Source organism: Gopherus flavomarginatus, chromosome 22 (genome assembly GCF_025201925.1).
Source record: "Gopherus flavomarginatus isolate rGopFla2 chromosome 22, rGopFla2.mat.asm, whole genome shotgun sequence".
Lineage (NCBI taxonomy): Eukaryota > Metazoa > Chordata > Testudines > Testudinidae > Gopherus > Gopherus flavomarginatus.
The window spans coordinates 12,309,303-12,334,409 of NC_066638.1; the positions used below are offsets into that span (position 1 = coordinate 12,309,303).

The 25,107-nt window shown below is 48.5% G+C and overlaps 2 protein-coding genes, 1 long non-coding RNA gene and 1 other non-coding gene across 8 annotated transcripts; 1 reads left to right on the top strand and 3 right to left on the bottom strand.

Moving 5' to 3' along the window:
• Positions 1-493: 493 nt before the first annotated feature.
• LOC127039216 (uncharacterized) lies at positions 494-3,158 on the bottom strand. The gene is made up of 2 exons (XR_007770922.1): positions 3,059-3,158; positions 494-1,078 (listed from the first exon to the last, which is right to left on the bottom strand). It is a non-coding gene; the product is annotated as an uncharacterized LOC127039216 (long non-coding RNA).
• LOC127039311 (U11 spliceosomal RNA) lies at positions 2,758-2,899 on the bottom strand. Its single transcript, XR_007770941.1, has one exon. It is a non-coding gene; the product is annotated as a U11 spliceosomal RNA (small nuclear RNA).
• Positions 3,159-4,436: 1,278 nt separating the features above from the next.
• TAF12 (TATA-box binding protein associated factor 12) lies at positions 4,437-15,358 on the top strand. Of its 5 annotated transcripts, none has more exons than XM_050932536.1 (7): positions 4,437-4,579; positions 7,161-7,243; positions 9,829-10,080; positions 11,761-11,838; positions 12,245-12,359; positions 12,990-13,078; positions 14,884-15,358. In XM_050932536.1, exons 2-7 carry the CDS (start codon positions 7,175-7,177, stop codon positions 14,917-14,919), a joined length of 639 nt encoding a protein of 212 aa, XP_050788493.1. In that variant the 5' UTR covers positions 4,437-4,579; positions 7,161-7,174; the 3' UTR covers positions 14,920-15,358. The 5 variants fall into 5 exon arrangements, with proteins under 5 accessions (XP_050788493.1, XP_050788489.1, XP_050788490.1 ...); XM_050932532.1 differs by lacking the exon at positions 7,161-7,243 and adding an exon at positions 6,548-6,937 and having other exon boundaries at positions 4,455-4,579; XM_050932533.1 differs by lacking the exon at positions 7,161-7,243 and having other exon boundaries at positions 4,455-4,579.
• A 2,689-nt stretch (positions 15,359-18,047) lies between these two features.
• LOC127039211 (ras-related protein Rab-39B-like) lies at positions 18,048-21,789 on the bottom strand. Its single transcript, XM_050932531.1, has 2 exons — positions 21,575-21,789; positions 18,048-18,480 (listed from the first exon to the last, which is right to left on the bottom strand). Exons 1-2 carry the CDS (start codon positions 21,787-21,789, stop codon positions 18,048-18,050), a joined length of 648 nt encoding a protein of 215 aa, XP_050788488.1.
• Between the last annotated feature and the right edge of the window lie 3,318 nt (positions 21,790-25,107).

A 25,107-nucleotide genomic window follows, 5' to 3' on the forward strand; every position in this document is an offset into this window, starting at 1 on the left:
GGAATCATTATTCCTGTTTTACATGTGGGGAAACTGAGGCACAGGGAGGCAAAGTGAATTCCCCACGCTCACTCAGCGACTAGAGAACTAGGGATAGAACTCAGTTGTTCCTGTTTCCTGTCTGTTCATTCCTCTGGATTACATTGCATCCCAAGAACTCACAAACTCCTGATGCCCAGACCTTTGTATTACAACTAGACCTCCTATACTTCCACCCAGGAGGGCAGAAAGGTGGGAGGCAACAGCCAGCCATTTCACAGCTCCTCCCTCTTGGCTACAAAATGTGCTGGGTTTCAGGATCCATGCACTTGGCTACAATGACTTTCTTCCTAGTGCTCCCACCCAAAGCCATCAGCATTCGTGGCCTGCAGAGGTGGGTTACTGTGGGCATCGTGTGATCACTTCCCATAAATCTGGGAATAAAAGTTATTTGGACTAGCAGGAAAACATGTCTAAATGTTTGGGTTTTTTTAAAATCAGTTTTCAACCAAAATGAAGGTTTTTGGTTCAGCCAAAATTTTTCAGGTTTTTGTCAAAAACCTGAACCTTTTTTATTTTTCAGTTTGGGGGCTCTTTCTTTCTTTCTTTCTCAGTGGAAACAAGGGATGGTTAAAGGAAGGACAAAGGGGAAACAACAACAAAAAACAGAAAAACAAAAGTGTTTTGGTTGTTGAAGACTGGAAAAACATTCAGTTTTGTTTCAGCCAAAACCAAAAACAACTTAACCGAAAACTGCTGGCGTGATATCCTGTCTTCATTGAAGTGAATGGCAAAACTCCCATTGACATCCGTGGCAAAACTTTGTGAACAATATCAGAGAACCAAGTACCCTGGAAATTTCACAATCTGAATGTTTCACAAGCAGAGCAAATCCAGTATTCCCTGGGAAATGTTTGCATGTCTCTAACATAAACTCCTCTCTCCCAAGAACACATTGACAGGGTCCTGGAGCATCATTAGGCAGTGCACAGTTCCTCATAGCAGGATGTTTCTGCTGGGCTAGTTTCTGTATCCAGTCAGTCCCTCAGCACACTAGACACATGCTTGTCCTTGTCATTTGCACTTTGTGCCATTTCAACTGTGTGGGAGACATTTAATATTTTAAAGACTCATATTTGAAAGAGAAAATCTTCACAGAATCTATCCATCCCCATACACCCCCTTAGCTATCTAATCATCCATCCCCATACACTCCCCTAGCTATCTATCCATTCATCCAGCCCCATACACTCCCCTTAGCTATCTATCCATCTAATCCTCACAGACATCCTTTATTTATCTAATCTATCTATGACAAAACTCAGTACACTTGGCTACATACACACATACAGACAGAGAATAAATACATTAATAAACCATAGTACTGTGCCTAGCATGATGTCTGCGTTAGTCTTCACTGGGAGGTGGGCTAAGCCCCTGTTCTTGATAACCAAAATTAATCTGGAATGATCCCAGCACCCACCGGCAACCTATCCACCCCTTCTCTCTGATTCAAACACTGCCAGCCACAAGATCACTTTCAGGAACAATATTTTGCAGACTGCAGCAAGATTTGGGGAAATCTGATTTTTACCCTTGTGCGGTGGGTGTGGGGGGCTAAACTCAAGCAGGGAAAGCAACTTTAATTTAACTTGGCTAGATGGCCCTCTGTTAAAATAACTGCAAGCATACAAATAGATTCATAGACTCTAGGACTGGAAGGGACCTCAAGAGGTCATCGAGTCCAGTCCCCTGCCCTCATGGCAGGACCAAATACTGTCTAGACCATCCCTGATAGACATTTATCTAACCTACTCTTAAATATCTCCAGAGATGGAGATTCCACAACCTTCCTAGGCAATTTATTCCAGTGTTTAACTACCCTGACAGGAACTTTTTCCTAATGTCCAACCTAAATCTCCCTTGCTGCAGTTTAAGCCCATTGCTTCTTGTTTTATCCTTAGAGGCTAAGGTGAACAAGTTTTCTCCCTCCTCCTGATGACACCCTTTTAGATACCTGAAAACTGCTATCATGTCCCCTCTCAGTCTTCTCTTTTCCAAACTAAACAAACCCAATTCTTTCAGCCTTCCTTCGTAGGTCATGTTCTCAAGACCTTTAATCATTCTTGTTGCTCTTCTCTGGACCCTCTCCAATTTCTCCACATCTTTCTTGAAATGCGGTGCCCAGAAATGGTGTCTTGCTTCTTTCCCCCCCCCCCACATAATTAATGCTTCAATATAATCTAACTGCAGAAAGGGATAAATAATGCATCATTAAGTATTTAGCAAACAGCAGGGCCAAACGCAGAAAAACAGAGCGAGGGGATGAGAAATTGTACATATTCTGTTCTAGGAAGTTAATAATTATATAAAGCAAATGAAATTCTACAGGATAAACATACTTCCTGTCTGGGAAATTATGAAAGACTTCAAAGCAAGGGGGACGACAATATTTGTATTTGGAGTAGAAATAATTCTCAGAACTAGGCATTTAGAAATGTAGTTCAAGTATTACTTCACACACACACACACACCCTCTTAGTGGGAAGGGCAACAGCCTGTGAGCAGTTAGTCATACCCTAGAGAGAAGCAAACAGTCCCATTTAAACTACAAGGACTTGTGGAAACACAGTTCAAGGTACAGAAAATCCCTTCCCCTGCACACTATTTGCGTTCTCAGTTACAAGACAGGCAGAAACACTTAAAACGTAACCAGCTAATTTTAACGCAGCCTTCAGCACAGCTTTCCAAACTCATTCTGATTTTAACCACGAAGATCGGGGCGCCAGAACCAACGATTACCAGCTGCCCCAGGAGCAAAAATTGTGCTTCCGAAATCTCTTGATGTCGATTCCGCACGAGGCAGGGTGAGGCCGCAGCCGCCCCACTCCATGTACCATACACAGCAGAAGCCCTTTTTAACGAACAACAGGCTGCCCCGCCTCCCCAGTGTGTGACTACGCTTTATGGGTCAGGGCGAGATGCCGGTCGGCCCCTTCAGAAAAGCGGTTTGTCATATCCCACAACGACCTCCATTTAGTCCCATCGCGGCTTTTTCTTTTACTTTATTGTACTTTACCCAGAAATCGTTCTAATGTGCGCACAATAGCGGGCCGGCAGGAGATGCAAATAAGGCGCATGGAACGCTGGGATTCCACCATAGACCAGGCAGAGCGGGGCGGGGCCAGGGTGAGGGGAAGGCGGAGAATCCACAGCAGCTTCCAAACAAAGTAAAATCGTCAGCCAAGCGCCAGGCTGCTGCAGCCCCTGGGGAAGGGGCAGGAACTAGCAAAGGAGAGATTGGGGGGTGCAGAAAGTAGCAGTTAGAAGTAGGCAGCTGGTTTGAACCACAGACCGCTTGATCTGCTGGCAAATGTGTTACCAGTGAGCTATACCCCCCGCCCCCACACATAAAGCCTGCTCACCTCCTGCAAGGCTCTGCAACTGTGACTGGCTCCTGTGTCTTGCTTTCTCCCCCAGCATCTTTCTCGCCATGCAGCTGAAGAACTGAGGCTTTTTTTACCCACAAAAGCTTATGCCCAAATAAATCTGTTAGTCTTTAAGGTGCCACCGGACTCCTTGTTGTTTTTGTGGCTACAGACTAACACGGCTCCCCCCCCCAATACTTCCTCTCCCCATCTCTCTTGCGCTTGGCCAGCTGTCTCTCGTCTTGCCCCCCTCAAGCTCTCCAGCGCCTTTCTTCGCTTTCTGTTGGCTACCTGCACGGATGAGACAAGTGGAGCACAACATGAACACAGCCAGGCTATAAGCTGCTGTCCCAAGCTCTGACCCCCACCAGCTCAATGTAAACCGAATTCGGGCCCAGCTCTGCCCAACACCTCTTTGCCCACCCCCGCCCCGTAATTCGCCTTTTTTCTGCTTAACATTTCATAATGAGTCGCTATTATTCACCGCGCCATAGGAATGTGTCATAGGCTAGCACCCAGGCGGGGCATTCACAGACCTGCCCCCCCCCCCGGTGCTCGGCGCTGTACATGGCTCTAGCGCCCCTGCAGTCTAAGCGGCCGCCGCATCCTGAGCCATCTCATTGGCTGCGTCCAACCCTTCATTAAACACCCAACGAACCCCCCTTTCTCGCGGGACCGAGACCTGACCTGACCCCCCCTTCGCCCCCGGGTGGCTGTTACCCGCACGCGGGACGGCTGCGGGGCCCAGGGGAGCGGGACCCCCAGCGGGATTCACGGTGGGGGCGCGAAGGGGCGTCCGAGAGGACGGGCGGCTGCGCAAGGGCAGATGGGGAACCCGTTGCGTTGCCATGGAAACACCTCCGGCCTGGGGGAGTTTGCGCAGAGGTCGAGGGGGGGCCCTGGGCATGCGCAGTCGATGACGGGCAGCAACTAGCAGAGGCGCCCTCTCGGGGTGGGAAGTTGACGCATGCGCCTTTTGGGACGCTTGCTCGTTGTGCGCATGCCCAGCGTCGTTTCCGTGCCCGCTGTGCCAGGCTGGGCGCGGGGTGAGTGTTTCCGGGCGGCGCCGGAAGGAGGCTCCCGCAGGAGGGTCCGGGCGAGCCGCGCAGAGCCGGCAGCAGCTCAGCCGGGGGATCCGGCCGCGGAACATGGGGCGATAGGCGGGGGCGCCGGTGAGTGCGGCCCCCCCGGGGGCGAGTCTGCTCGGGGGGAGCAGCCGCCCCAGCGGGGTCAGGGGCTCCCCCCGCTCCCAGGCAGGACCCCAGCGGGGTCAAGGGCTCCCCCCGCTCCCAGGCAGGACCCCAGCGGGGGGTCAGGGGCTCCCCCCGCTCCCAGGCAGGACCCCAGCGGGGTCAGGGGCTCCCCCCGCTCCCAGGCAGGACCCCAGCGGGGGTCAGGGGCTCCCCCCGCTCCCAGGCAGGACCCCAGCGGGGTCAGGGGCTCCCCCCGCTCCCAGGCAGGACCCCAGCGGGGGGTCAGGGGCTCCCCCCGCTCCCAGGCAGGACCCCAGCGGGGGTCAGGGGCTCCCCGTGCTCCCAGGCAGGACCCCAGCGGGGGTCAGGGGCTCCCCCCGCTCCCAGGCAGGACCCCAGCGGGGGGTTCAGGGCTCCCCCCGCTCCCAGGCAGGACCCCAGCGGGGGGTTCAGGGCTCCCCCCGCTCCCAGGCAGGACCCCAGCGGGGGGTTCAGGGCTCCCCCCGCTCCCAGGCAGGACCCCAGCGGGGGGTTCAGAGCTCCCCCCGCTCCCAGGCAGGACCCCAGCGGGGGGTTCAGAGCTCCCCCCGCTCCCAGGCAGGACCCCAGCGGGGGGTTCAGAGCTCCCCCCGCTCCCAGGCAGGACCCCAGCGGGGGGTTCAGGGCTCCCCCCGCCTTGTGCTCCCAGGCAGGACCCCAGCGGGGGGTTCAGGGGTCCCCCCGCCTTGGGCTCCCAGGTGGGCTAAGCCTTAGGAGACTCTAGGGAGCGGTCCTGCTCTCCTGGCATCACCAGAGAGGCACCTCCAGCATGGGGAGTTGGGGGTGGGGGTGAATCTCCAGCATCCCCTTGCAGAGCCTGGGCTGCATGAACTGGGAGTGAAACGCCATGGGGATGACACCAACTTTAAGTCATTGCTGGAGGAGTCTATTCCAGCCCAGCAGGGCGCCCTTCTTCCCTGTCTAGGTGGGTACAGTGCAGCCAAGAGCCAGGGGATGTCAGGGATACCAAATCTTTCATTCATCCTGGGGTAGATAGACCAGACAGCACGTGTGAAAAATCGGGACTGTCCCTATAAACCCGGGACATCTGGTCACCCTATCCTGGGGTCCTAAATTCAAATGCCATGCAAAATAAAGTTAGACTGCACTTCACATCTTCAATCCAAACTCTAGCTCTTAAACGCCTTAGAGGGAAAAATAGCAGAAGGACAAGCTCTAAGGCTAAAAAGTTGGTTTCAAATGAGATTTGATGATAGATGGCAGATCCATTTAATTGCCCAATGACTTCCTACAGTTTAAGTGAAAAATCACTTCAGTTGTGGTGTACTGGAGTTTATAAAGTGAAAGAGAAAGCTCTGAACTCTTACCGTATGACTGGAACATCTGTAAGCTCCCGTGGAGTATTCAGTTGTTCGTGCAATGAAAAACTACTTCAGACAGTGGGTACAACTATATTTTAGGAGAAACTGAAATTTCCCTCTGCGTTCTCACATTTAGAAAATGTATGCATGTTCCTTTTCCATGCATATCATTGGAGATGCCATATTATATTTTTGGTAGCTAAGAGAAAAACTTGAAGTGAAAGGGAAGTATGCTTTAAAAAAAAATCTCTAAAGGGGAAAAATGGCCTACTCTGTCCAAAGTGACACATGTTGAATAAACAAATACTTAGACCATGTTAAATCCTGCAGTGTTTTGTTTAGAAGACTTTGGACCTGGAAATGTGAAGTAAAAACATATTTTTAGAACCCCGCAAATCTGAGGATATCAGTGGACCATGTTTGCGGAAGGGATGACCAGACTTGACTGTCCTGATATTTCTAAATTAAAAAGCAAGCTATTAAGAAAACTCTTTAAGCTTTTATCCATCATAAAGAAGCCAAAAAGAAAGTACATCCAAATTTCCTAAAAAATCCATTGCAGATTACTTTTAACTTCTCTGTACAGATTTCTTTGCTTCATGTCTTTTCTTCCTGGAAATGGGAGCTGGAAGCACTCTGATGAATGATTCGACAAGTTACCTTGTTGTGTAGACTTGCATCTTCTAGTCTAATGCTGCAGTAGTCATACTTACTCAGTTGCAATACAGATTACTCAGGTGCCAGTGGCATCAGTACAAGCCATGGGGCATAGTCCTGCTGTGGAAGAAAGCTGTTGTTGCAAAAATCTGTACTCTAGTGCCCTCTACTCCAGTACCAACTTGCCCTGTTCTTAAACTTTTAACCTAAAAACAAAGATTTGATGTGAACATAGACTTCCCTTCACCCTGGAGGATCCTGTGAAATACCTTGCCACTTCAGAAGACAAGATATGCTAGCTTCACAATTACTATTTAAAGTAAAGCTTCATATTAAACGCCCAGAAAAATTACATCTAATCATTTTAATAAGGACAAGGCATACCTGTGTTCTGGTGCATATTGTTGTCTGAAGCTTGTTTCCTTTTGATCTTCCTATGACATGGTAGGTGACATGCAAAACAACTGGTATCTTTGTGGGAATGAGAAGTATGTAGCACAGTAGGAGGGGAGACTAGGTTAACACTGGCTATTTACTTACAGGAAACTTTTGGAAAATGGCCTCTCCATTCACTGGGCCCACAGCAGTTGCTGATGTAATTAAAGATCTAGACACTCAGATAGCTGTGAGTAAATTGCTTGAGCTTGCCATGAAGTGGCATGTAGGACTTGAAGTTGAAACCTATGCATCCACATCTTGTTTGTGTTCTGATGACTTGATTATGCCCAAAGGTTGAAATTAGAGGTGAGGGTAGAAATTGCTGTGCATTAATATAGTGCTTTTTGCCCAAGGATTTCAAAGCATTTCACATCTTCTGACCCCTCCATGGTAGGTAAGATTTCCTACTTTGTAAACTGAGGCATGGGGCTAAGTGACTGGCCCAAGATCACCCAGTGAGCCAGTGTCAGAAGCAGGAATCATGGAATCCTTTTGTCTGCTTCTTGCAGTATGCTCTAGGGGCCTTGCACCAGAAATGCCAACTAAGAGCTTATAGGGCTCTGTACGATTGAAGAACATCCCAAGGCATGAACATAGGGATTTTGCATTATTTTAAAATCTGTTAACATTGGGCTAGAAGTTGATATCAGAGTTACGTGAAGTAACTTGCATTTAGGTTTGTTTTTTTAAAAGAAAAAGATACATAATATATTTGCAGTGGTGCATGACTTTGAGCATTGGAATGAAACACTAAAATATCAACTGGCTAAGCATTCTTGTGTGATTTTTTTCTGTGTGAATTAATACAAACTAACAAAGAATTTAATGCAGTTATAGGGGAAAATCACATTTTCTACAAAAGGTAGAAAATATTATTTCCCTTCATTTATATATAAATGTTCTTGATCTGTTTTGTTTTTGTTTTTTCCTGGTAGCCTGTTTTCAGCTTGCATCACTTGTGTCACTGTGAGAAGAGACATTTCCAAAGGGTGCTGTTTTGTAGAAAAGTTTGAGGAAAACTGCAGTATAAGAGAATTTGAGACCCCAAAATCTAATTAGGGGGGAAAAATCACTTAAAACAAAAGTCAGAAATACAAAAATTGTCATCACAACCAGTTTTATGTTCAGACACGGAAAATGCATTTGCCTCAATGCACAGGCAATAAGATTTTTCAGAGTTAATACAGGCTGCTATTAAAGTTTTCACTTAAAAGTCACTTCACAGCTTAATATCTGTCCTTTCAAATAGTGAGATGCATTTTCTATGTAACCACCTACTTATTGGCTGAACTATCAGCAAAATAGTGGCAGAAGTAGGAATCCCATTGACAACTGCATTCATTGAACTGAGATAGTAGAACAGTGAAAGACTTGTAAAAAAGCATCTGAAATCTCTTACTCTGATAGTTCAGACAATTTAATAAATATTTGTGTATTAGTACTCATCACTGCAGTTTTCCTTTACCGTTGTTGGTGATAACTGAAGAACACAAGTTTGGACAGAGCCATGCTATTATGGAGCTGTGGGCCACAGATCTGACTGCAAGGAAGCCAAGTGGTGGGTCTGTAGTAGTGTGCTAGGAAGAGTAGATGTCTCAAGGTTCTACACCTTATTTACTAACCTAGGTTGCCCGTTTGGATTCGGTCCAAAGGTTATCTGGTATTTAGTGGCCTATGACATGAGTTAGTCTGAGAATCTTATGGCTAATCTGGAAAGAGCAGGCCGTTAGTTAGGCGTATGAAATTAGTCCTGGCCTTTGCTTGACAGTCCACTAAATTCCATGTTGTGCAGCTGAAAGCCTCAACTGAAGTGAGGAATCAAGTAAATCAATGGAATTAGAAGCAAAGGAGGGTTTTCTACTGTCATGTCACTTTTGGAGACCTGGCTTAATGCTGACAAGATTTATAGGTGAAATTGAATTCTAGGGCTTACGCCAACCTTTCAATATCTGTTCTCATTGCAAAACTGCCCTGCTATTGGAAATATCTTGGTTTGGGAATAATTACCAGTCAGACTTGAAATGCATTGTGGGTGTTGTGTGGCAGATGCTAGAACTGTGCCTTCCTGCTCTGTGTTAGGTACTAACCAGTGCAGCTACATAAGGAGCTTGTACTCAGCTTTCCCCTCTTCCCAACTAAGTAGATGTCTGAAATGTAAAAATGGAGAGTCTCATATGGTGATAGTGCCTAGAGACCCCAGTCATAGACCAGGCCCCGCTGTACATAGAATGAAAAGGCAGTCCCTGCCGTGAGGAGTTTATAATCTGATTTTTTCCTCTTTAGTGAAATCTTCCCAACTATACCTCAGGAGGTTGTCATTAATTTGCCAGTAGGAGTAAGTATGGAGACCTCCAAAGAGGCACAGGTGGAGAAGAGGGAAAACACCTTTTGCAGTTTGGAGGATTCCGGCCTGGGTTGAATTTTGGTGTTAGACTGGAAGAGGGAATGCAACGTTCTCAGGATATACTCAGGCTGGCTCAGTCAGACTTCACACCCATCATCGGTTTGCCATTCAGTGAAATCTGTGCAACCATAATGCCTTCCCTTAAAGTTTTATTTTTAATGTACAAAATTATTTTCCTTTTCCCACCCACGTCCTTCCTCCTCTCAAAGTGTCTTTAGATGTATCAGATTAAGTTGAAAGCCTCCAGGCACTGCCTATGGGATATAGTCTTAGTACAGATAGTGAGAGAGAGCTTAGGGAGTGAAATCCAATCTCTGAATTCGCACCTTTACCCCATTGTTAATTTTGGTGTTCCTTTCCTTCTCCAGCTGATTGGTCTGGGTCCTCACAACCACAAAAAGAAGCAGGATCTTGACAAGCTGTATGATTTAAAGACTAAAGCCCAGCAGATTATGAACCAGTTTGGCCCATCTACCTTGATCAACCTATCCAGTTTCTCCTCGATAAAGCCAGAACGAGCCAACACGCCACCACAGAGCTCCATGGCAAACAGTACTACTGTGGCAAAGATGCCAGGGACTCCTAGTGGAGGGGGACGCCTAAGTCCTGAAAGCAACCAGGTAATTTCACTTGAGATCTTGGGCAAGCAGGGAGTTGTTCAGGCCCTCTCATAGTTTGATTACTCTCCCTTAAATGACCTGGAAATATTTTACATTAATTAAACTGATCAGTTGAGTACCCACAGTTCACCCAGCACTACACAGAGATTCGGTTCCTCCTTCTGTTGACCTTACAATCTGAATCAGACACAGGCTGTATAGATCAGCTGCAGGTTGCATCTAGTCTCCTAGTGATGCACATCAGGGAGAGATCAGAAAATCCCATTCAAAGTGTGGCTTGTATGAAAAACAAAATACTGACTACAATGAAAATCTGTCTTCCAATGCTGTAGGTCATCATAACAAGTGTAGGGCAGTGTGCTAGATTCCCCTCCCCAGCCTCCCTGAAATAGCTCAAAACAGTCAAAAGGTCAGTTTAAACCTGGCTTCTAAAGTCAGATTGCTGGCTCCAACCTACTGTGTGTGTAGATAACCTATAGCTGCTCGGGACAATGAGGAAGCAGCACCACAGTCAAACAGCTGCCATTTTACGCATATAACGCAACACTTGTTTTCAGTTTTTAACGCACACACAATGATTGGATGCATTCTGGCAACAAAATGGGACATATTCCAAAAAAGGAAGGTATCTGATTTCAGTCGTCTTCAACACCATGCCTTCCTCTGCAGAGATATCCCTCATCCCGTGCAGTCCCATTCTTGTGGCAATGCTGGGGCTGGAATGTAGGTTTTTGCTTCACTTCAGAAGAACCAAGAGAGAAGCTGAGATGGAAAGAAGGTCGTACTTCCCTGGAGGGGAGTGGCTTAACAGCATAATCATGTCTGAACTCCCTAATCTTGTGGGAATCACAGATCAGATCCCAGTAGCTTTGACTTAGCCTTTCATTCTACCCTGGGAAACAGACTGACTGCCGCACAGTTTGTGTGTAGATTTTCTGGTGCTTTTTAAACTCAGGCTTTGTGGACATTCAGCTCCTTGGCACTTCTCAAAAGAGAAGAGGTTTGCCTCAGTGTCATTGAACCAAATGTATCTAGTTTATCTTGTAAGACTTTTGGGACAGGGTGATAACTGTCCCTCTATATCCTGCAACAATCAGCGTGCTGCTGATGCTCAATAACTAATAAAATCCTCCCTCTCTTCCTTGCTGTTGTGCAGCATGTTCTGTGCTGATTGTCTCCTGTCCTCCGCCTAGCTGTGGTGTATGTATCTTGTTTGAAGCACTTCTGAATGACAGGCACCATAGAAATGTAAAATATTATCTTTCGCCCATAATATAACCCTGCAGTTAGTGAAATTATCCTTGTACTTAGAGTCCACCCTTCAAGAGTTCTCATTACGCAATTGTTTTCTCTTGTCAGCACACTTTAATCAACAGTATTTTGCTATGAAAGAGATGGTAGCAAATGTTGTCTCACGTGAGAGGACGGCCCTATTCACTATTCCGGCCCATTGGCCATTGCTTTGTTTGCAGCTGCCAAGTAGGTCTGAGAATGCCTAGTTATTGCCCAGTGTTTATCTGTGCCGTTCCATTTTGTCAGTACTGTGTATAGCCTGGACATTTGATTACAGTTTTGGAGGCAGTTTGAGTGAATTTTTTTAATTATTTTTTGCTGCTGTGCTGTGTATTGCCAGTCAGATTGCTAATGCAGTGTGGAAAATCATCCCCCTTTTCCCCTCAGGTTTTAACCAAGAAGAAGTTGCAGGACCTGGTGCGAGAGGTGGATCCCAATGAGCAGCTGGATGAGGATGTGGAGGAGGTAGGCCGTGTGTGACAACCTGTACCAGTAAAATGGGACATGCAGAGCCAATCCAGAGCTGTCATAGCCCCTTACCCAGTACAGGGAGGATTGGTTCATACTATTGTGCTCTGTATACAAGCTCTGTACACAAGCTCTGGTCAGCATCGGACATAGTGCTGAAGGTCCATATACATTGCTGGTGCTCAGAGGTATTTATTCTAATTTACCAACCAGTCTCTTGCTGGTGACTCTCCCAGACGTCCCAGGGGATTTTCTGTAGGGTGTGGTCAGACTGTTTTCAGCAAGCGGTGGCTCCTGAGGGCTGAATTTCATAGTGGTCACTACATTGACTGTAACAGTTATCCAAAAAATAATGTGAAGGGGTTTGAGGTGCTGCTTTCTTCAACCCCCTACTCCCCCACAGATGCTGTTGCAGATCGCTGATGATTTCATTGAGAGCGTGGTGACAGCTGCCTGCCAGCTCGCCCGGCATCGCAAATCAAACACTCTGGAAGTGAAGGACGTCCAGCTGCATCTCGGTAAAAGATTTGTATCTTGTCAGTGAGGAGACAGAACTGAGGGATAGAACTACCTGAAAAGGGATTGACCGTGCTAGGCCTTGGGGTAGGGATCTGGATACACACTACACAACTAGGGTAAACCCTGAATAGGGACATTTGAGGGAAATAGTCGAACTGAAATGTGTGGAAGCAGAGACATGGAAGCTTGAGCCTAGGGTGGCTGTCTAGGCGTCATGCTGGGAATCAGGGACAAGTTGAATGTTTCTCTTCCTCCAAACTCTCCTATTCCTATGCATGGTTATGCCATTTTGTACAATTCTGCAACCTGGATTGTAAGATCTCTGGTGTAGGGGCAGTTTATAATAGGTGTATATAGTATCTAGCCCAACAGGAGCCTGACTCAAGTCCTTAGATGCAAGCACAGTACAAACAATAAATAACCTTTAAATGCCTTTAGTCACTGGAGTCTGGATTCCCCAGCATCCCCATTTCTCATGAAATATCTGCAGACCTGGCACCAGGAGGGTTCACTGAATAGTTCTTACTATATTTCTAACTAGTTCTTATTGTTCTGGTACGTTGAGGGCTTCCCTGTGTTGGGCATTGTGCACAGCTTTCTTAGGCAGTGATCTGTGCTTTCTGTTCCAGAGCGCCAGTGGAACATGTGGATCCCAGGTTTTGGTTCTGAAGAAATCCGGCCATACAAAAAAGCCTGCACTACAGAAGCTCACAAACAGGTGAGGAGCCCCTTGTGAATGCACTAAAAGCCAAATGTAGGGGGGTCAATACAAGCAGAGTCCTTGTCCAACTCCCGCCACACGTGCCAGGGCTGCTCTTGCTCATCTCCATTCTTGTATTGCGACCAAGAAAGAAGGGAATCCTGATGAGTGTGTGGAGCTTGGATATTCTTTTAGACTCCCCCTGCAGTGTGTTCCCAGGGCTGCGACAATCTAAGCCAGGGAGGTTCCTGGCTGCTGCTAGGTTCTCGCTTCTAACTGGTGGCCACACCCTTCAAGCTGTGGAAGAGACTCAGTTGTTGGGAGACTCCATAGGAGACACTGCTAGTTTGTCATACTGGCTCCCTGCACAGTGGACCTTGCAGTTAGTGATGACAGTGCTGGAGAGCAATTCTCACCTAGCCTCTGACGCTCCAAGGAGGAGCCCAAAACAACCCTTCATCCACAGGCAGTTAAGCGGTCAGGGAGAAGGCACTCAGTTCAGGAGCCAAAACACAACCATGACCATGAGACAATGCTGCATGACTGGTTTTTCATGGTCCTTTCTGCATGGAGCCAACATACATGTGAATAGCCAGGGAGCTCTCTCTCCAGAAGAGTTTAAAAATCCATGCTGACTGGAGGGAATCCCTGTCTGTAAAACTGCAGGAGTCCAGGGATACCGTTTGCATACTATGATCAAGAGTGACTAGGACTACAAGTCTCGCTGTTTGTTAAACACTGCATTAAAATGTATGGCTGATGGCTCTGTCAGCTAATGGCAGCAGCCATGCGTGTATTTAACAGTGACCCAGGTCTTACTGAGCTACTGCAGGACAGCTGCAGAGTCCTTTCCACTGGAAACAAACGGTTACCCTACAGCGTTGCAGCAAGTGACTTGTCGCCATTGTATATAGGGGCAGCTGAAAATTGTTTCCTCTCCGACCTTAAATATCTGGCTGGGGCTCCTCTTGGAAGAGCACTTGTGCTTGTCCTGGAATTTCAGCTGTTAGTTACTGGTTCAGTACTGGTTTCTGCCTTGCTTCTAGTTTGGAAGTTACTGGAGTTTAAGTCAAAGGCCAAAGCCATCAATAAAAATCTCTACACCCGTGAAACACCCCAGCATGGTAATGTGACAGCTCCATTTCTGACACCGGGGATAAAATGCTGTGCCGGTGTGGACGGAGAGCCTTAATGTGGATTTTGATTCAGTGCACAATGCAAGTAAAATATTTAAAATGTGCTAATGACTGAGTGAAATTAGGGTTAAGGTAGAATCACCAAACGGAAATGACGACTGCGGACAGAATTTCTCCCAAAGAGAGAAGCACACTCTCTGAAAAACATTGTTTTCTTTTTTTAAACATTCTGCCTATGGATCTATCCAAGCTAAGATTCAGATAGACTTAAAGAACCATGTTTAAACACAGGTCGGGCTAATTCATGGTAGAACGTTGCCTACAGGCATGTACAAGTCTGAGAAGGATCCAGGCTGGAACATTTCTCAGCATGGCTTATAATTTGGCCTCTCCCACAAGTTAGAGAAATCAAGTTACAAATGGATTTAGCTAGAGCCCATCTTAACTGTTAAAATGTGGTTCCCAAAGTGTTTAAAGGCCACTGTAGACAGGACTTGTGTCTGTAGTTCTTGATACATCACGAGTGTTCACCAGACCTTACTTTCAACATATGTTATTGTATAAGCAACCTGTTGTGGACCCTGTGTTTCTTCAATCTCATTCCTATATAGCCATGTTCCCAGCTTGATTTGGAAATAACCATGTTCCAGACTCTCAGTTCCCTGTATTTTCCCTTTATCATTTCAGAGGATGGCACTGATCCGCAAAACAACCAAGAAATAACCCCTAGGAATAGCAGGGAGACAACTGCGTTTTGGGATATCTGCCTCTAAGCTGAAGCCTCCATGACACCATCCATGGGATATTTTTTTTAATGCTTTACAGAGAAGCATATATTTTTTATTAACAGTGCAGCAATATCTATGACTTTGAGGAGATCGGCCAAAAACCATTATATGCCCCCCTTCCCCAGCCCCCCATCAGAGCACATTGTATCTTGAAACAAAGACTTTATTTGTGACCTTTAAAGTGGTTTATTGTATAAGTGATTGATTGTCCAAGGAACAGAGCATTTTGGTCTTGTTTGGGACAGTATTAGAAGCATCTGTAGAGGTTTTCGTTTTTCCTTCTTCCCTCCTGCCAGTTCAAGTACTTTGTAATGTCAGTGTTTATATAAATACTTGCATTTGTTTTACATTAATAAAGAAATTATTAATCTAAAGATGGGCATAGTCTCGTGCTTCTGCAAATTTAAAACTATAGGCAGTAGGAGAGAGGGGCTGCTTGCTGCAGGGGTGTTCAAAGGACATGCCAGGTTTAGGTTCAAAATGGAGGGGATTGCTCTTGCACTGGTAAGGGACAACACAGGCCATTTTGCCTCTAAGCCAGTTGAAATCCGGCCGAGGTGAGTAGTGACCACAAGTCCTATCATCTTTTGGCTGTTTGGCCTATTTGAAATAAACTAATGGTATCTGTCCAGTTCCTAGTGCACAAAGGTTTGCATTAAGACCGACTGGAGCCCTGGCTGACAGTTGCAGCAGAGAGGCCAAAGACTTGGTGAGTCATGGAGACCGGACTTCCTTCTGGCTCCCTGCAGATCAGGGATGGTGAGATGGAAGCATGTGCTATTCCATGGCCAAATGGAAGTCTTCAGTCTCCAGGGCTGTCAGCTGAGCACATTTCACCAGCACATAACTCACTTTAAAACTGTTCAGAAAAGAAATTGAAGCTTAGGCCACAAATTTGACCCTAGTAACTCTGCTAATCAGGTGGGAAAGGTTCTTCAAATTGCAAACAGGAAAGGTAAGGGGTGTTCCTAAATCTGTACCTCTTGAGTTTTGGGTCGACAGGGATGAAATTCAAAGCTGCCCCCAAAGGCTTTGAAATATACACATGGTCCTAAAATGAGCTTTCCAAACTAAAGGCTGCACCGCAGATAAAATCCAGACTTCTTATCTGGTTGGCCCACTTGTTACCTGGGGCTCTTTGAATCCAAAGCTCTTGGTAACTTTTACTCTGTGCGAAGTGGTGTCAGGAAATAAATCAGTGGAGACACAGCCGTTTGACCGATCGATGGCTGGCACAAACAGGACAACACGAGTGCTTTCACTTAAAGCTAAACTTTACTTAATCTCCAGCACTTACACACGTCCTCAACCGGTTAGTAAAACACCCCCAACCCTCAATAATTACCGAAGCTGAGTGTGGTTTTCAAGTGGCACTGTGACAGGCTTCCGCTGGCCAAACTTCCATCTGCCAGTGGGGACCCCAAGGTGCCTCCAGAGGAAGCGTTCCTGAAGAGCCCCTTCTGAGAAGTCCAGCTACCTCAAACCTGTTCCCTTTATTTATGCATTAATAATACAATGGTATATCCCATAAAGAGGGGATTTTGCAAGAATCCTGCTGAGATTGGTTAACTTCATAAGTTCAGTGCTAGTGCCTGAACAGTTCCTGACAGCATAGGCAGTGTCCAGAGTGTCCTAAATTGCCATTCTGATACCTGACAGGGTTCTTCCAAAATGGGGATTCGCACTCCTAAGTGTGAATGTCGTCCATTCGCTGCGCTCATCTAATACTTAGTCTTTCCACTAAGACTGCCATTGTAGGGGCCAGTTGTAGAGATGGTTCTTTATGATGTGGTTTAAAACAGTGGATCCCAAACTTCATTGGTTCATGTACCACTTTCTTAAAAAATTGTTGTGAAGTGAACGAATGGAACATCATGTTTGGGTACCACAGTCTGGTCTGGAAACTGGTTGGAGACCTGCCCAATTAATTGCTTATAGTGGTCACCTAAAAAGCCAACAGATCCTAGTTTAAAAAAAAATGCCATCAGCACGGTCTAGATTCTAACCAGTAACCTGGAGGTGAAAGTTACCCTGTAGAGATGGTTCTTTATGATGTGGTTTAAAACAGTGGATCCCAAACTTCATTGGTTCATGTACCACTTTCTTAAAAAATTGTTGTGAAGTGAACGAATGGAACATCATGTTTGGGTACCACAGTCTGGTCTGGTTCTGTCTTGAAGGCATTTCAGTATCTTGCGTAGTCACAAGAACACAGCCTGTGGATATAGCCAGTCCTGTTGGCCTAAAACCAGATTGCTAAATCTAAGTGTTAGGCCTGAGAGGGAAGCTGCTTTGCCCACATAGTGACTGTTTTCATATTAGAAACTTCCAGCCTTGTTCCTAGGCTGTGTCCTTTCAAGCGAAGGGGAAGTCCAGTGACATGAGGGATGTGGTGGCAGAACAACCTGCAGCAAAACACCCCTTACTGTTAACTTGCGGGTTTTAACATGAGGAGCTGCATTGATGAGAATGGGAGATGGTGGGGGTGCTTCATAGGCTGTTGCTGCGTGGCTCTGCAGACTCCGAGCTGAACATCAGGGCTGGGAAGTGCTTCACAACCAGGATGGCTGGAAGAATGTTTCGTCTGTAGAAAATGCAGCGTCCATGGAGATTCTAAATCCTCCGAATCTGCAGGTACCTCCTGAGTCTAGTGTCGCTGTTTATGCCACTTGGGCGACACTTGGCATTTTCATTGGCATGTTTATTGTTCTAACTTTTTAATGCTAAAGGCAACCAGAAATACGAATAAAATGTATTTAACTTTGCATCCAAGTATAAATTCCAGTCATTTCCAGTGCCTAGACCACTTGATTCCTATTTGGAATCTCCTCCAAGCACAGAGGGTGCTGTGTAATCCCGCAGCATTTGGACATGAGTGGATGGAAACATTACCTGTTCCAATTCCGTTTGTTGCCTTCGATGGGAGAGGTTAACGGGAACTACTAGCCTGTTAGGAGAGGCTATTGTGACTGTCCTTGCATATAGTATTGCCCGGCAGCCAGGTCTCATACGGGAAGGTGGGTGATGATAGCCCACTCTGGCTTCTTAGTCTACAATGTCAGGCTAGCATGAGCACTTCTTCTTCTTCTCTTGTTTTCCCAGGTTCTGTACTTTGGGCTCCTCTGTGGGTGGCAGTCTGCTTTTCACCCCATCCCAATCCTTGTTTGGGCTCAGCATCCCGGCCTTCACAGCTTCATAGATCTCCAAGGTCAGCAGCTGGAAGGCATCATCCACGTTGCTGTTGCTTTTAGCGGATGTCTCTATGTACTTTGCCCCCAGTGAAGAAGCAAGCTTCTCGGCCTCCTTTCGCTCAACCTGGCGCTGTGGCACCAGGTCACTCTTGTGCCCAACCAGCACAAAGACCACATGAAAAGGTTTCACTGTCTCTGTCATCTCCCGATGCCACTCCTTGATGCTCTCAAAGGATGCTTGGTTGGTCAGGTCAAACATCAGCACTGCCCCTGCGGAGTTGCGGTAGTAAGAGCGAGTCACTGACCTAAGACACGAGGAGGGAATGGCATGAGACTGCATTCTCTTATTGCTTTCCTAAGATCTTTATGGCACAGAGGCAGCACAGGCTGCCTTGTGGAACTGCTTGGAAAAATGTTTTTCTGCAGAAAATTTCAGCTTTTTGGTGGAATATCAAAAACCAAAACTTCACTTCAGAATGGCACTGTACTGCCTCATGGGAGTTGTAGTTCAGGTGCCTTATTCTGACTAGATTACATCTCCCATGATGCACCACTTTTCTCTATGGTACTGAGAAGTGATGTGTCCCGTAAGAATCTCTGGTCATGGTGCATCATGGGAGAGGTAGTCTGTGTAAAGAGCCCAGAGAGGAGAATGGAAGTCCTGTGAGATGGTTGGGTGCCATTTTGAATGAAAATTGAGTTTGGGACAATCATTTTTTTTTGACTAAATGTTCTGAGGAAAGCTACTTCTCGTGTCAAAACAGACAAACAACAAAAAACCCTGCCTCCCATGGAAAACTTTTTTTGTTTTTGTTTTTTTGTCAAAATGGTTTTGATGGAATTTTTTTAACTAGCCCTAATGCCTAAATATATCATCTGTCTATGGTACATGTTCAACCAGATTCATGCCACAGGTGTGACTCTTAGCTGAGCCAGTTGCTTGGTTGATGATCGTATCAGTTTATGCTCCCATATCAGTACATGTTAGGACAGCTATCCCATTGGACTTTGGCAGAGGGCAGAATGTCCTGAGGACCCCTTGACCAGTAGCAGGTAGAGCAATGGATATTGGGATGCCCTGTACGCCTGAGAGCTGGCTGAGCTGGTTACTCCAAGCCAGTCTCCTGCAGTCACTGTGCTAGCTTATGCTGCTGGTGGCAGAGAATTAACCATGTGGGGTGTGAACAAAGCATGTTTACAACCAGTCTGGGTTCGAACTAGAACAGGTCTTTGGAAAACTCGCCTGCTGTTGCCCAGCCATCTGTCTGGCCCCACCTGCCGTGGCAACAGCACAGGCATTTTCACCTTTGTGTTGTGTCTGCCTGCTCCGAACACAGAGGTATTAAACAGCTGAGCCCTGTCTGTGCTAATGCTCCCACTCTTGGGAAATTCCTGGAAACCTGCTGCCCGTGTCACTAACTGGTTACAAACTGGCCAAACCTCGAGTGTAAATGAGACTTCCGAAGCCCCTTTTCTCCTACATCTCGGGGCTGACCCAGGTGCTTCAGGTGTGCCCAGCCAGTTCCTTTCAACGGGGGTGTGGCTGGTCAATAATTAGCCCCGTTAGCTTAGGAAGCAGAAAACTCTGTACCTGACCGCCTGAGGTGCTGGACTAAAAAGGGCCTTGGGTCTGGACTAGATAGCTAGTCTCAGTCCACTCCCTAGGGACATGGGTCTCCTTTCACTTACACTGGGTGTAAATCAGAAGGATCAGTGGAGTTACACTGATGTCAAGCCAGAGCAAGAGCAAGGAGAATCAGGCTTTGATGCCTGTATCCCCCCTGGCCTGGCAGTCTCAGCCACAGAGCTGGAACTTCCCTCTCACCTGGGAGGTGGTTGCTAACCCCTTGCCTTCCTTCCTTCCTCAGAACGTGGGGTGCATCCTGCTCCCATTGAAGCCAATGGAGGGGGGAAGGGAAGGGCTCAAATAGTAACATTCAGACCCCGCCCCAGCATGGATCCCAGAGGTCCTGCCCTTGGGCATGGGGGGCTGAGTAGGTGCCCACAGTGGTGTTAGCTGGAAAGTTCTTCACACCCAGTGTGTGACTCCCCCTGACAGTGCCCCAGCCCAGGTGCGAAGCCCCGTTGTATAGCAGTAGTTCTCAGTACTATTTCTCTGATAATAATTAAGGGCTGGATCTCCGCTCCCTGCCACTCTGCACCTCTCTTCTGGGCAATGGAGCCAGTGTTTGCTGGGGAACCCCATGAGTTTCCCCTGCCATACCCTAGCAGGGCGATGACACATGCACCAAGAGCTGGGGAGGAAGGGAGTCCCTGAAGTGAGGCCTTTAAACTCCCCCAGCGCTCTAAAGAGCCCCATGCAGCAGTATTTGAGCATAGCTGCAGGCACTTTACATGTGTAAATGGATCCAGCCCAGAGGAAATGAGCTTAAGGGTGGAGCTTTCTGTCCCATTCCCAGGGGTTAGGATGCCCCATGGACTAAACTGCTCTCCTGCACGGCACCAGCTGTCCCCTTTGCTGCCTGTCTCAGCAGAGAGGCCATGGAGAGTTGGAGAGACTATCTAGGATCCCTCCAATTGTACTAGAGCAGTGGTCCCCAAACTTTTCAGGGTTGTGCCCCCTCTTACCGCTGTCAGTGTGTCCCCCCGCAGGAGCCGGGCTGGGAACAGGGCTGCGGCTCCCCGGGTGGGGTGGAGATGGACATGGACAAGGATACGGAGGCCGAGGCTGGGGCCACAGCTGGGAGCATGGCTGGGGCTGGGGCAGGGCCGCCCAGAATGGGGGGGTTCAAGTGGGGCAATTTGCCCGGGCCCCACAGGGGCCCTGCAAGTCCTGGCCGAGAATTCCTTTCCACTCACCTAGCAGCGGTCCGGGTCTTCGGCGGCAGGGGGCTCTTCAGTCAGTTCACTGAAGATGCGGAGCGAGTGAAAGACCCAAAGACGACGACTTGGAGCGCCACCTGCTTTGCCCCAGGCCCCCTGAATCCTCTGGGCGGCCCTGGGCTGGGGCCAGGAATGGAGTTGCGGTCAGGGGCCGAGGCTGGGGGCAGGGCTGGGCAGAGCGGGGGCTGAGTGGTGCTCCCTCCCTGCCCCCATGAGGAGCTGGCCCGGGCCCCACTGCAACCCCCTGAATGTTCCTCCGCACCCTCCCAATTTGGGGACCACTGGGCTAGAGACACAACAGCAAGGGGCAGCATGGGAGAAGTTAACCAAGCCATGGCCCATGATTTTCCCCCTCCAAGGCCTTTAGTTTCCAGGCCTGTTAACCAAGCCCCTTTCCTCAGCATTGCTGATGCAAGAAAACAGCCTGCACTCGAGCCTGGAGTTTCCTGCACCTGTATTAATCCCCATTGCAGCTTTCAAGCTCCCTTCATTGGCTTTGGCTCTGTCCTGTCCACACGCTTACACGTACGTCTAACCCTCCCCTGGCAAACCCACCTGAATCGCTCCTGTCCAGCTGTGTCCCAGAACTGCAGCTTGATTCGGAGCCCGGGCTCCAACTCCACAAACTGGACGTAGAAATCCACCCCCACCGTCTGGTTGATGGAGTCGAGGAAGGCGCCCTCGGTGTAACGCTTCAGCAGGGACGACTTTCCCACCGTCGAATCCCCCAGCATGATAATGCGGAACTGGTAGTGCCAGAGCGAATCCATCCGGAGTATCCCAGCGGGACAAGGCAACCTGCGAGCCACAAGAAGCCTGGAGCTGAGCGTCTGCAGACCGGAGAGTGAACTCCTATGCCGTTGCCAGTTGGGACTTGCTGGAAGTGGAGCGAGATGGTTCCAGCTGAGAGCTGCTCTAGCTCATGTCCAGGCAGGCAGCTGCCACCCCTCCCACTGAGTGTGCAGTGTTTATAGAAGAAGGCAGAGAGAATGTATTGCTCCTACATTTGGCCGTCAGGACTATCTCTCCGCTCAGTAACACTGGGTCCTGTGTGTCAGAGGAAAGGAACGAGCAAAACAGATGCAAAACATTGGGATGAGGAAGCATCTCCTTGGCACTAGGTTAGATTTAAGAAGATAAGATTATGTTTAGGGGCCTTGTAACTAGTGAGGTCTGGGCATCAGGTGACTTTGGGTTCTACTCCAGGCCCTGCCACTTTCTGTCTCTGGGCAAGTTCATTGCACCTTGGTTTTCCCTTCTGTGAAATACAGATGATGGTACTGATCTCACGGGGCAGTGGGAGGCACAGAGCTTGTCTACTGTCCTGGGGAGCTATTCCAGAATAGCCGTTCCTGATTAACACTATGTGTGGACACGGCTGCCAAGAGAGGGGTGCAAAAGGGGCAGTTCATCCCAGATCTCCCATCTAAGAGGGCCTCCAAACCCATGGAGTATGAGTGGGCAGCAGTGTGACCGGGTGCAATGGGGTGTGAATGCCACTTCAGCTTGGCCTAGCCATGGGGATACTTAGTAACGCTGTGCCCCAGGTCCTACACCACTATCTCAAATTTGGCCCAGCCATGATGAAGTGGTGGCTGGGCAGTGCTGTGGTCCTGTGTGTCGGGTCACAACACCCAGAACGGGGAGCTGGGCCTGGCCCCATGGGACAGGCACTGTCTCTATGGGGTGAGTGCAGGGTGGATTCACTGGCTAATCACCACCACTTTGGCCCCCTGGGGAAGGGTGGGAGACCTCTGTGTCAGATATTGCCCTGGGCCCCCCAAAACCTACACATGTCCCTGTATGTAGACACACTTATTCCAGAATAACAGTGTCCACACACAGGATTAATCAGGAATAGTTAATCTGGTTTAAATCCACACCTTACTTTATTCCAGATTATAGACAAACCCTGAGTCCAAATTTAAAGGTTTTGAGCTCTTTGGCTGGAAGGCCCTAGAGATGGACTACGATTTAGTACGGTATTATAGAGAAGATTTAAAAGACTTTCACATTCACTTAATAGGATTCACTTTTAAAGGCAGTTTCTTCCCTATCCAGCTACAGCCAAGCTGGGCATGAGCCGAGCCTCTGGGATAAGCAGAGATCTGGTGTCAGAGCCACTGGTTTCCCTTGGGAGAATGTTTAAGCAACAAGACACGACAGGGCATGTATTGTGTTGTGTTGTGTTCATTCATGCCTTGTGCACGCTGACGCCAAAGACCAAGCGTTGATATTGCAACTGGGCGTGAAGTAATGCAGGACATGCTTGGTGCCTGGGTGGCTGATTGGGCCTGCATAATACTTGTATTTGAATCAATACAATCAGCTCCCAGCTTCACTCGATTCTGAGCCCAGGTTCACCCACAGATTTGAAAACATCAGTCCAGGCTGCAGTGACAGACTCTTCCTTACTGCCTCACTGGTGTCAAGCAGACGTAACCCACACCTAAGCCATGTGGTGGCGCTATTCCCTCTCCTGCCAGTGGTGTCTGGCCCACACATGTACAAGTTGATGCCTCTCTTATAAGTTTAACAGAACAGAGCCTTTTAGCACAGGCAGTAGCAGCTCATGGGTTAAGACGCAGCGTCCATAGGTTCAATTCCTGAAGCTGCCAATCCACCAAGCAGCAAGATGTTCTACAAACCGAATCAAAAATGGTCTGTTGGTTAAACTCCCCTGTTACATCATGTCCTGCTGTGGCAGCTGACAGGGTGAGGAGGAAGCACCATTTGTCCCCATGTGGCTCCACAGAAGTTCCACCCCAAAGGGGGTGGGATTTGGGAAAGGGCCCCTCCCAGGCTCGTGATGAGAGCACTGTGAGAACTTGAAGAGACTAGATTAGGTAAATCCTGCCCAGTTTGGCCTGGTGTACACCGGGGGGGAGGGGGGTCGATGTAAGATACGCAACTTCAGCTAGGGGAATAGCATCGCTGAAGTCAACTTATCTTACCTCCCGTCCTCCCGGCGCAGGATCAACGGCCGCGGCTCTCCCTGTCGACTCCGCTACCGCCGCTCGTCCTAGTGGCATTCCGGAGTCGACGGGAGCGCGTTCGGGGATCAAGAACAAGACATGATATATCGATCCCCGATAAATCGATCGCTACCCGCCAATCCAGTGGGTAGTCTGGACGTACCCTTTGATTCTAGAGCAGGGGTCGGCAGCCTTTCAGAAGTGCTGTGCCGAGTCTTCATTTATTCACTCTAATTTAAGGTTTCGTGTGCCGGTCATACATTTTAATGTTTTTTAGAAGGTCTCTACAAGTCTATATATTATATAACTAAACTAGTGTTGTATTGTAAAATAAAGGTTTTCAAAATATTTAAGAAGCTTCATTTAAAATTAAATTAAAATGTTGGTCTTATGCCGCCGGCCCGCCAGTATCCCAGACCAGCAGCGGGCTGAGCGGCTCAGCCCACTGCTGCTCAGGAGTTCCATCCGCCAGCTCCTGCCAGCTGGCATCCCGGCTGCCGGACCCGCTCAGCCCACGGCTGGTCTGGGGTCCTGGCCCTGCCCACATACAGTGGGTACCTACCTTCTCCCTGGTTCTGGCCCGTTCTCTTCCTCTCTCTGCACTGAGCTGAGGGTGGGAGTGGACCGAGCACAGGGCTGGGGGTGAAGGGTCCGGCCAGGAGCTAGAATGGGGGAGGGGGCTCAGGGTTAGGGCAGGAGGTTTGGGTGTGGGGGCACTCACATAGTCAGCTCTCATTTGGTGTGAGGGGAGCAGGTGAGAACGTGAGTGGGCGTGCAGGAGCTCCCGTTTGGTGCTCAGGATGGGGGTGGGGATGTGCAGGGTGCATGGGATGTGGGGGGGGGGGCTGGGAATGTGGGGGGTGCAAGAGCCAGGGCAGAGGGCTGGGGGCATGTGAGGGGGGGTGCAAGTGTCAGGGTAGGGGGGCTGGGTATGTGTGGGGGTGCCAGAGTCAGGGCTGGGGTCACGGGAGGGAGTGAAGGAGTCAGAGGGCAGGGTGGTACAGGGCTCAGGGAAGGGGCCTGTGGGGGAGGGGGGGCTGCAGGGCTCAGGGCACAGGGTTGTGGGGGAGGAGGGGTCAGGGCTCAATGACTGCCCCCCCCAAACCCCCAACT

Bases quoted from the DNA above. Each gene is read 5' to 3' on its own strand.
- TAF12 (XM_050932536.1), top strand. From the start codon at position 7,175: ATGGCCTCTCCATTCACTGGGCCCACAGCAGTTGCTGATGTAATTAAA. The intron at 7,244-9,828 runs GTGAGTAAATTG...TTCCTTCTCCAG, and splicing joins ATCTAGACACTCAGATAGCT to CTGATTGGTCTGGGTCCTCA. The intron at 12,360-12,989 runs GTAAAAGATTTG...TTTCTGTTCCAG, and splicing joins GGACGTCCAGCTGCATCTCG to AGCGCCAGTGGAACATGTGG.
- LOC127039211 (XM_050932531.1), bottom strand. From the start codon at position 21,789: ATGGATTCGCTCTGGCACTACCAGTTCCGCATTATCATGCTGGGGGAT. The intron at 18,481-21,574 runs GTGGGTTTGCCA...CTCGTGTCTTAG, and splicing joins GCTGGACAGGAGCGATTCAG to GTCAGTGACTCGCTCTTACT.